Source organism: Bufo bufo, chromosome 1 (genome assembly GCF_905171765.1).
Source record: "Bufo bufo chromosome 1, aBufBuf1.1, whole genome shotgun sequence".
Lineage (NCBI taxonomy): Eukaryota > Metazoa > Chordata > Amphibia > Anura > Bufonidae > Bufo > Bufo bufo.
The window spans coordinates 407,252,267-407,264,456 of NC_053389.1; the positions used below are offsets into that span (position 1 = coordinate 407,252,267).

A 12,190-nucleotide genomic window follows, 5' to 3' on the forward strand; every position below is an offset into this window, starting at 1 on the left:
GAAAATAGCCAAACGCTGGTTCGGCTATTTCTGGCAGTTCCATAGAAGTGAATGGAACTGTGGCCACACTTGGGTGATGCACTCTCCATTTATTTCTATGGGACTTCCGAAAATACCCGAGCATGCTGCTATTTTTAGTGCTCCGATAGAAGTTAATGGACAGCAGCCGCACATGCGTGGTGAGCTCTCCCAAAATTGGAGCACGCCTTTCTAGAGATAGATGTGGGTCCCAGAGGTGAGACTTGCACCTACTTAACATCCAAACAATAATTCTCCAATGGTCCAGGTGACAACACCTTTAAAGATCCCAGGCAAGTCACAGTATCCTTATGGCACTCCCTCAGCACCTTAGGCCATTGCCTTGCTACTGTATACTCCCTCCAAATCAGATCAAGCCTAGGTAAACCATTTTTTCCTATAATAGGAAGGCCTCATTCACACGGCAGTATTCTGGTAAGTATGTAGCACGTGTATTTGTTAGCGAAAACTAGAAGTGGGTGCAAAACACAGAAGAAACACCAATCTCTCTATCATGCTTTTCCTCTGTAGGTTCTACCGCCCGGCTTTGGCTTACAATTACAGATTGAATTTCAAATTGAATTGAGTTGATCTAGATTCTGAAATCTTATATAATGATCTAAAGACTAGAGAGAGTGGCATTTAAGAACACACATTGTGCTCCCTTTGCTGTGCATGTCTAAGCAGGGTTGTGTGTGTGTGTGACTTAGCGGGATCTCTCAGCAAGCTGTCACCCTGGGGAATACGGGCAGGACAGGCAAGATGAGCTTCATCACACTTGGCTCATTCCAGCAGCTCAGGCTCAGTAGTCACATCTGTTATGTGGAACGCTTCCAAGATGATATCCATCCCTTCGGTGAATTTGAATGCAGGCTAAAGAGCTCGCTGCCTTTCCTCCATGACCTGCTTTTGGCCTCTCCTGCTATTTTTCTGGAGGTATACATAGTATTAGAGAACATGGCCAGTCGTCTACACTTTGACTAGAAGAGTTCTGACAGGGAAAGGCAACACGGCCACTTAGCTGTCAAGAGGTTGCTGTTACTTTAGACCTATGTGCCTTTGGCTGAGCTATCTATAGAATGCTGAAGAGGGGGTGATTTTTTAAACATAGAAATACACTTCAGTACTGATGGCCTCTCTTGGTATTGCTGCTCACTGCTCCTCAGGTCCATTTCAGTGAACAGGACTGAGCTGCCATACCAGACACACCTGCTCCAAAATACATGCTTGGTAAACACCAAAAGGGCCACATCACTCGCCGCGTGGACTTCAATCAGCTGACCAGTGGGGCTGCTGGGAGCGAGATGCCTACCAATTTGATATTAAAGGCCTGTCATTGTATTTTAAAGAGGCATCTTAGCAATTAGTAACTGAGCGTTACTAAAGAGTCTCTTCAGTCTAACAAGTCAGATAGGCAGGGTGATGGGCTGTGATAGTAAGGGCACATGTATAAAGTCAGGGGCTGGGGTGGGGACAAGAGGCAGGGAGGAAGCCTCCATATTTTACACACAGGTGTCTTTAGTACTCAGTAAAACGCTGAAGACTGATTCTCTGATTAAGGCTTCATGCACACGGCCATTGTGCAGCCGTTTCGTGCATTGGGGCGGACCCATTTAACTTGAATGGGTCCGTGGTCTGTCCGCACCGCAAAAAAATATGACATGTCATATTTATTTGCGGTGCGGAACAATGGAAAGAAACACCACAGAAGCACTCCGTAGTGCTTCCGGTGTTCCGCATCTCAAGTGAATGGGTCCGCATCCGTGATGCCGCAATATGGCCATGGCCGCCCAACGGCTGTGTGCATAAGGCCTAATGGCTAATGCACACGATCGTGTGCCAGCTGCGCCTGTGGTGCAGATCGCAAATTGCGGTGTGCAATGCACAGGCACTGACCATGTCCCCACCATCTGCATCCGACGAGCCGCACGCAAAAAAGGTAAGGCATGTGGTACGGAGGCACGGACAGAAAACCCACAGAAAAACTCTGTAGTGCTTCCATGGGCTTCTGATCCATGCCTTTGTTCCACACCGCATCATCGGGACTGCAGACCCATTCAAGTGAATGCTGGTCCTGGAGTATTGATGAGTTTTTGGGACACAAGCGAGAGCAAGAGGACAGTTATAACAAGACGTGAGAATAATCTAGTCATAGACATCACGCATCGAACTTTATAGTTGACTATGACTAGTATGACCTACCAACAAACAATGAAAATGAAGCAATCAGATAATTATAGCAAAAACACAGGTACATATAGCGGCAAGTGTGATGGCCTTGAAATGTGTTGCAATACAGAGCTCCAGTACTGATTAAAATTAGAGTAATTGCATATTATATCAAAGATCTGAGGAAACACACCAACCAACTGGGATCAAACTGTTCAATTCCTTTTGATTTCTGCACAAAAGCCCGCAGCTGTTACCATCCAATTTGTACCAGAGAAAATCACCATAAAAGAAACCCATTTTTGTAACCTCAAGAGTTAAATTCACAGTAATGTTCTTACTCGTAATGAAGTTATTGTGCATGGGTCACGCAGCCTTCCTTCTTCATCCTTTAGGTTATAACCTTCCGGTCTCTTGTCTCGTTCACTCACTTTCCATAACTTTACGGTTTTATCTGCATATAAAAAACACAAAATAAATTAAGCAGCTGCTTCTTGTCTGAGTCATGGGTGGATAGGAGAACATGTCTGAGAATAAGGTAACGGGAATTTTTAATTTTTTTTATGAGATGTCCCACTGAGAGATTGTTTAAACATGAATGACAACCACAATGGTTGTCAGGGTTCGGAACAGTTTTTATAGAGGACACAAATTAATTACTGTCCACACAACTATAAATTCCATTTATACTGTATGCATGTTATGACAGTACTTCTCCCGGAACTGCTGCCCGCCACTCTAAATGTGTAAATATCAGTCTACAGTGGTTCCAGCATTTTAGGTGTTGTCCGAGTTCAGAGCTGAACCCGGACATAAGCTCCTGTTCACTTATTTATCATGTCTGAGTATTGTCGGAGCATTTTTAGCTCCGATGCTCCCCCGTTTCCCTGCACAGGACAAGGGCTGTTTGTTTACTGCCGGCGATGTACCCGGCTTTTTCGCTGTATGCTTGGCGGAAGCTTTCGCCTAGCAGTTAGCCTGGTGACGTCATCGGCACTAAAGGGTGGTCTTTCACACTGCCCTAGCCTTTAACACAGCCAAGGGTAGCGCTAAAGACTGCTCATTTGTGCCGGTGAAGTCACCGGGATCACTGCTAGGCGGAAATCTCTGTTGTGAAGCCTGGTAGTAAAGAATGCAGCGCAGGTAAAGGGGGAGCATCAGGGCTAGAAATGCTCCGAGGCTCCACTCATACATGGTAAATGAGTGAATGGGAGCTTATGTCCGGGTTCAGCTCTGAGGTTGGACAATGGACACAAAAGCTGGCATTTTACGTAGTTATAGGATACCCCAGTTAGTAGCCTGCTGCCAACTAGCGCATCCTTTGACATCATGTTGGATGAATATTTTGCATCATGGCCGTGCATCCAATGCACTGCACAACAGATGAACGCTTTTTCATTGTGCATTTGTGTTTCTTTCTTTTTTTTATAAAGTGAATAGCTCTTTGGAAAATTTGGAGACAACTGTGGAACAGTTGCTGAATTATAAAAATGTATAGAGATTTTAATTGTATTAAACTAAAGTGTAACCAGTAGAAAACTCATCTACGGTATTGTTAACTGTGTCGGGAGCATTCTGAAAACCAGGTAAAGGTTATTATCTTTACATTACATGGCTTTTATGGCCCTTATAGCTGGCCATACACATTAGATTAAAGGGGTTGTCTAAGGCCTCATGCACACAATTATTGTTAGAGTTCGCATCCGAACCGCACTTTTTGCAGCTCGGATGTGGACCCATTCACTGCAACAGAGTTCTGTCCGCATCTTTTGCAGCCCTGTTGAAGTGAATAGGTCCACATCCGAGCTGCAAAAACTGCAGCTCTGTTGCTCCGTTCCGTGGCCCTGCAAAAAAAGGTCCTATTCTTGTCTGTTCTGCGGAATTAGAATAAACATTTCAATAATGGGCCGCACGTTCCGCCAATTGCGGAACACATGCGGGCGGCATCCGAGTTTTGTGGATCCTCAATATATCTCCATGAACAGCATTTTCTTGAGCACACCTTTAAGAACTTCTTTATACACACTTATTTTTCAGCATTTATAAATATGAATGTCATTTTTTGTTTTAAAACATATGAAGCATGCAGTATTATCTTGAGATTCTGGTAAACATATGGCAGAAAAATGCTGCATAAAAATGATCGTTTGTTGGCAGCACTTCCCTGAATGTAAACAGGGCGACAATAATGAAAATGAATACAGGCTTGTCCGAATGTATTCCCGATGAAGGATGCATTTAAATCATATAAAAAAAATAAAAAATAAAAAAGGTACAGCCAGCTACACAGCGACATGTGTTCTGCAACAAGAAAGTCACGCAAAATTGAACGTAATGTGCGACTGATGCAAAAAAACATCCAAGTCAACGTCACAGCATTACGACACCATTGAAATACATTATATGAAATATTGCAATGTAGCAATACCCTTTTGTTTCACGTGACTTTTCTGCGACTTGCTGTCACATGACACGTCACCGCATGTAGCCGCACCCTAAACTAGCACCGACTGACTACCGTTATTATTGATCAGCGCTCATTATCGTCAGATTATCTGCCCTTAGACAGGATGGAGACTTTTGTTTAGGGCTCATGCCCACAGCCGTTGCCCCGCCCAGCGAGTCCGCTATATATGGGGCACCGGCACATTGACTTGAACGAGTCTGCAAATCTGGAGATGCGGTGCGGAATGGAACGGAACCACGGAACGGACGCACTACGGAGTGCTTGTGTGGTGTTCCGTTCGGCAAAAAAGTAGTGCATGCACTACTTTTTTGCGGTGCGGACCATCGGATGCGGATCGCGGACCCCATTCAAGTGAATGGGTCCGCAATCCGCATGCAGCTGCCCCATGGTCATGCCCGTGCATTGTGGACCGCAATTTGCGGTCTGCAGCACGGGCACTGAGCGCTTACACTCGTGAGCATGAGCCCTTAAGCCTGCTTTGATCTTTAAAACTAGTCCTTTTGATCCAACAAACGCTCCGCGAAACAAGAAACTGAGATTATTTACTGACTATTTGACTTTCAAGTGCAAAAAAGTAGCCAGCCGTCTTAAAATGAGGGTTAGAATTCACCAAGCTCCATCTAAAAGATTGCCGTGCACATTGTATTCGGATGAACAGCAGTATAGGAGGTATTTCACCGAGCAACTCAATACATTATTTTATATCATATCACCAGATGAAATAGTCCAAAATCATTTTCATCCCCCATTCATTTGTCTCATGGCCCACTTGGCTGAACAAGTCCCATTTAGAGAGTTGGCACGAATGCAATCACATGGTACATTTAAAAAGAATCATTTTAATTTCCTGCTGGTGCTGAAAATGTCATTCTGATTGTGGCGATAATACCCTTGTTAATCAAAAACTATTTAAAAACTCAATTAAGAAAACATTACACCATGTAATTAATCTTTATTCTCTCACAATGTGTTTTCCCCCTCTGAACATATTTAAGAAGCCTGCGAATCGTATTAAAATGATGAACTGACTACCTGCTAACTTATGACTGACGGATTCCAAGCTTTCAGGGCGCAATAATTATACAGAGGCATACAGTAGGTTTCAGAAAAGGCTTAATCTCGGGAATTTGGGCACAGAACAAGGGGAAAAAAATATATCCTCACTAAGGGCTATTTGTACAAGTGTATTCTGGACGTATCACTCGTATATGTCACTGTGTGACTGCACTTACAGCGTTATAGGGACATATGACTCCGTGAGTTTGGGTCAGTTAAACCCATAGTGACACATGAGAGTAAGGCCTCCTGCACACGACCGTTGTGTGCACCCGTGGCCGTTGTGCCGTTTTCCGCTTTTTTTCGCGGACCCATTGACTTTCAATGGGTCCGTGGAAAAATCGGAAAATGCACCGTTTTGCAGCCGCATCCGTGATCCGTGTTTACTGGCCGTGAAAAAAATATGACCTGTCCTATTTTTTTCACGGCCAACGGTTCACGGACCCATTCAAGTCAATGGGTCCGTGAAAGAACACGGATGCACACAAGATTGGTATCCGTGTCAGTGATCCGTGGCCGTAGGTTAGTTTTTATACAGACGGATCCGAAGATCCGTCTGCATAAAAGCTTTTTCAAAGCTGAGTTTTCACTTCGTGAAAACTCAGAACCGACAGTATATTCTAACACAGAAGCGTTCCCATGGTGATGGGGACGCTTCTAGTTAGAATACACTACAAACTGTGTACAAGACTGCCCCCTGCTGCCTGGCAGCACCCGATCTCTTACAGGGGGCCGTGATCAGCACAATTAACCCCTTCAGGTGCGGCACCTGAAGGGGTTAATTGTGCTGATCACGGCCCCCTATAAGAGATCAGGGCTGCCAGGCAGCAGGGGGCAGACCCTCCCCCCCCTCCCCAGTTTAAATATCATTGGTGGCCAGTGCGGCCCCCCCCCCCCCTCCCTCTATTGTAATTATTCGTTGGTGGCACAGTGTGCGCCCCCCCCCCTTCCTCTATTGTAATAAATCGTTGGTGGCACAGTGTGCGCCCCCCATCCCTCTATAGCATTAACAACATTGGTGGCCAGTGTGCGGCCTCCCATCTCCCCCCCCCCCCCCCCCCATCATTGGTGGCAGCGGAGTTCCGATCGGAGTCCCAGTTTAATCGCTGGGGCTCCGATCGGTAACCATGGCAACCAGGACGCTGGTTGCCATGGTTACTTAGCAATAGTACAATAGTAGAAGATTCATACTTACCGGCTGCTGCGATGTTCGTGTCCGGCCGGGAGCTCCACCTACTGGTAAGTGTCATTGCTAAATGAACTGTAACTTACCAGTAGGGGGAGCTCCCGGCCGGAAGCAGACATCGCAGCTCCCAGGTAAGTATGAATCTTTTACTATTGTACTATTGCTAGTAACCCGCTGCCACCAATGATCGGGGGGGGGGGGGGGGGGTAGATGGGAGGCCGCACACTGGCCACCAATGTTGTTAATGCTATAGAGGGAGGGGGGCCAATGGGGGGCGCACACTGTGCCACCAACGATTACAATAGAGGGAGGAAGGGGGGGGGGGGCGCACACTGTGCCACCAACGAATTATTACAATAGAGGGAGGAAGGGGGGGGGGGCGCACACTGTGCCACCAACGATTTATTACAATAGAGGGAGGAAGGGGGGGCCGCACTGGCCACCAATGATATTCAAACTGGGGAGGGGGGAGGGGGGGTCTGCCCCCTGCTGCCTGGCAGCCCTGATCTCTTACAGGGGGATATGATAGCACAATTAACCCCTTCAGGTGCGGCACCTGAAGAGTTAATTGTGCTGATCACAGCCCCCTGTAAGAGATCGGATGCTGCTAGGCAGCAGGGGGCAGTCATGTACACAGTTTGTAGTATATTCTAACTAGAAGCGTCCCCATCACCATGGGAACGCCTCTGTGTTAGAATATACTGTCGGAAATGAGGTTTCACGATCTAACTCATATCCGACAGTATATTCTAACATAGAGGCGTTCCCATGGTGATGGGGACGCTTCAAGTTAAAATATACCATCGGATTGGAGAAAACTCCGATCCAATGGTATAAAAGGGACTCCAGACTTTACATTGAAAGTCAATGGGGACGGATCCGTTTGAAATGGCACCATATTGTGTCAACGTCAAACGGATCCGTCCCCATTGACTTGCATTGTAATTCAGGACGGATCCGTTTGGCTCCGCACGGCCAGGCGGACACCAAAACGACTTTTTTTTCATGTCCGTGGATCCTCCAAAAATCAAGGAAGACCCACGGACGAAAAAACGGTCACGGATCACGGAAAAACGGGACCCGTTTTTGCAGACCGCAAAAAAATACGTTCGTGTGCAGGAGGCCTAATAAGGAGAGAATGTATCCAGAATGTGAACATCCCTTAAAAGGGGTTAATCTTCCATTGACCTAAGTATTCAGACCCTTTACTCAGAACTTAAAGAACCTTTGGCAGCAATTACAGTCTCCAGTCTTCTTGGGTATTGTGCCACAAGGTTTACACAACTGGATTTGCAGATCTTCTGACATTCTTCCCTGCAGATCCTCTTCAGTTCTATCAGATTGGATGGGGTCCGTCAGGTCTCTCCAAAGATGATCAATTGGGTTGAAGTCATGGCTCTGGCTGGACCACTCAAGGAGATTCACAGAGTTGTCCCTAAAGTCCCCTTTACCTTGCCTGAACATCGGGTACATTATTGATAACTATTGTTCATACGAATGCTCGTGCCTATGTAAAGGTGCCGCCGATTACCTGAAACACTTGTTCATTGGACAATAGGATCGCTCATGCGGTCAACTAAATCATTGTTTGCCGGCAGCATATCGTGCCATCTAAGCAGCATTCTGCTGCCCACAAACAATGGCATGAGCGATTGCTCCTTCCCATACTGTGGAGGAGATCACTGCACTAATAAGCAGACGATTGTTGGGAAGGAATGCTTCCCTCCCGACAATCGTCTGCTCAATTGACTGTGCGTCTTTCCAAATTATATCCAATTAAATGAATTTACCACAGGAGCACTCCAATCAAGGTGTACATATGAAAGATGATCAAGAGAAATTGGAGACCCCCAGAGATAAATGTCAAGTGTAATAGAAAAGGGTATGCATACTTATGTTCATGCAAAACTTTGGTTTTTCTTTAACAAAATTTAAAAACATTTTGGCAGACTGCAGATCGTTGGGGATAGACTTGATTTTTTATTTTATTTTTAACACAAGGCTGCAACATAATTAAATTTGAAAAAAGTGAAAGGGTCTGAAGACTTTCCGAATGTATTAGAATACCAGGATAGGAGATAAATGACCGTTCTCCGTGTGATCCTGAGAAGAGATGTCTTCTGTCTGAATAGGGCAGTAATACGGTATGAAGGTTGGTCCACTGCTCCATTCACTCTGTGGGACTGACAGAGCACTGTTTACGTCAGTCTCATAAACCGAGGGCAGACCCACTGAATACTGAGCCACATATAAATTGAGACCCCAGTCCCCCTAAATACTCACCCAGGGAAGACCCTTAAATAAATTTAGACACTAAAGCACCCAATAACAGACACCAGACCGCATACATTTATTCAGCAGCTCCACCTCTACCTCCTTGCTGTTCTTTATTGTAGCTTGAAGACCTTCTAAGGTCACGTAACCATCTGAAAATCCTTCAACCTTACTATGGTTTAGCCAAGATTCAAGACAAAAACAGTGATAAGACCAAAATTTGCATGAAAGTTATGGGTGGCTGTGGGTCCCCCTTTCCTAAGAACTTTGGGCAGCCACCCAAACTGCCCATATTATAATCTGCCATTGCCAATCAGCAACGGTAAAGAACATTGTAACTAATGCACTTACCATTAGTGGACAGCAGAAAATATGCGGCATTCTGCTGAGGAAGCCATCTTATCTTGTTTATTTTTTCTTCTATCTCTAAACTTTTCAAGTAATCGAATTCTGGCTCGTGGCTCTGGAAAGTGCTGTAAACATTATACTCTCCTCTTCTGTGAGGTTGATTCTTACTCTGTCAGAGAAAAAGATATTCTTTTAGAAAGATCATTCAGTCACGAGACGCAGTATGGGTAATTGTCCAATGTCCTTTTGATTACAGATAATTTGTTTGCATTTGCACTTTATCTTCCTATGTATTGCATTGATGGACTGATGTATGGACATGCATCCGCTGTATGTTTCCTCCAGTGATGTCGTCTCTCTTTTTTATCTCCTGCACCATACTTTCTTTTAATCATGTTTGTATCAATTCATCATAAGCAGTCTGGCATTTTTTGTAGGTTTTGTAAAGTACACAACTGTAGTAGATCTCCATACCTCTGAATTGCAGTAGAGCTCCATACCTCTGAATTGCACAGAGAAAAAAAAATAAAAAATCGCCATAGTATACGTGCTAATTTATTCTCACCAGTTAAAACACAGTAAGTAACATTACTAATCATTATTCTAATTAAGGCGGCTAATAAGCAACTACAATGTTTCAGGGCAAATTATGCTGTCAGACGTTCTACTTTTTTTTGTTCTTTTTGTAATACTAACTAAAGCATTTATAGAAAGCATTTATAATTATGCTTATTAAAAGGGGCAGAAAAATACTAACAAAAATTCAATTACACATTTTATTTTCCCCCAACTAATCTTGACAGATGGGTATTTCACCAGTAGTAGGCTGGCAAGTAAACGCCTCTTTATAGGAGGATTCTGCAGCTAACGCATATGCAGCATAAAAATAAATCTATGCAAGATAATGAACGCGATGCATGTAGATCTACTGACACATTGCGTCAGAAATTCGAGTTTCAGCCGTTAAATTATTAACCGCTGTCATTGATTTTAACCTCTACTTTTTGGTCCCCTCCTATTCAGGACAGACTGAGGAAAAAATATATATAAATATGCATAGAAATGCAGAAAGCTGTAAATCATAAATGTTGACAACTATAGATCCATCATTCTACTGACAAAAAACCTAAAGGCATAGCACAACATACTACACTATGCAACACAAAATAAATAGAATGTTTTCCAATGGAGCCGGGAGACATTCTGTAAAAATTTTATCCCTTTAAAGGGGTTGTTCAGGTTCAGAGCTGAACCCGGACATACCTCCGTTTTCACCCAGGCAGCCCCCCAGACTTGAGTATCGGAGCAGTTCATGCTCCGATGCTCTCCTTTGCCCTGTGCTAAAGGCATTTTCTGGAGTTCCGGGCTCTCCAAAGGGCTGCCAGGCGGAGGCTTCCGCCCAGCAGTGAGCCCGACACCGGCACTGATGGGCAGGGCTTAGTGCTGCCCTAGCCTGTAAAACGACTAGAGCAGCGCTAAAGCCCGCCCATCAGAGCCAGTGACGTCACCGAACACACTGCTGGGCGGAAGCCTCCGCCCGGCAGTGTGTTATTGTAAATAAAAGAGCCCTTGCCCTGCACATGAAATGCTCCGATGCTAACATCAGGGGGGCTGCCTGAGTGAAATTATAGGTATGTCCGGGTTCAGTTCTGAACCCAGACAACCCCTTTAAGGACCAGACCAATTTTAGTTTTTGTGTTTTTTCCTTTCTACCTTCAGAAAGCCACAACTTTTTTAAATGTTTTATTTACATAACCATATGAGGACTTATTTTTGCGTGACAAGTTGTATTTTTTAATGGCACCAGTTAATTTACCATATCTTGTATTGTAAAACGGGAAAAAATTCTTTGTGGAGTGAAATTGAAAAAAAAAAATTCTGCGACGGTATTCAGAGTTTTTATATTACAGGGTTCACTATGCGCTAAAAATGACATGCAGGTCATTAGGATTACAGCGATACAAAATTTGTATAGTTTCTGCTTTAGTTCCAAGGGTACTTTCACACTTGTGTTGTGAAGAACCGGCAGGCAGTTCCGTCGCCGGAACTGCCTGCCAGATCCGGAAATCCGTGTGCAAAATGATAGCATTTGTAGACGGATCTGGATCAGTCTAACAAATGCATTGAAACACCGGATCCGTCTCTCCGGTGTCATCTGGAAAAACGGATCCAGTATTTTTTATTTTTGCATTTTTAAAGGTCTGCATCGGCATTAAGGCATTCCGGCAAGTGTTCCGGAATTTTCTCTGGCCAAATACCATAAGAGTGACTGAACTGAAGGCATCCTAATGCATAGTGAATAAATTTCTCTCCATTCAGAATGCATTAGGATAAAACTGATCAGTTTTTTTCCGGTATTGAGCCCCTAGGACAGAACTCAATATCGGAAAAGTTTAACACAAGTGTGAAAGTACCCTAAATATAAATATTCTACATGCCCATTTTCTCACATCTTTTTTATATTTCCATCTACAGAGGTGTACAGGGGTTATTTTTTTGTGTGGGCAATCTGTAGTTTTTATTGCTAAAAAACACTTATTGGGGTACTTTTTGATCACTTTTTAGGGGGAGAATATGATCTAAAATGGCAAAATGTTAATTTTTACTATTTTTTTGATTACTGTGGTTACTGCACTGGAAAAATATTTTTACATTTTTACAGCTCGGGTATT

The 12,190-nt window shown here is 44.1% G+C and overlaps 1 protein-coding gene across 3 annotated transcripts in view; it reads right to left on the minus strand.

Annotated features, from left to right (window-relative positions):
- PPP2R2B (protein phosphatase 2 regulatory subunit Bbeta) overlaps positions 1-12,190 on the minus strand; it is a 421,403-nt gene that overhangs the window by 68,294 nt on the left and 340,919 nt on the right. For all 3 annotated transcript variants that reach the window (XM_040406218.1, XM_040406236.1, XM_040406226.1), the window contains exons 3-4: positions 9,522-9,687; positions 2,529-2,641 (exon numbers count right to left, since the gene is read on the minus strand). In XM_040406218.1, coding sequence (XP_040262152.1) covers positions 2,529-2,641; positions 9,522-9,687 — 279 coding nt within the window. The remainder of the gene's footprint in view (positions 1-2,528; positions 2,642-9,521; positions 9,688-12,190) is intronic.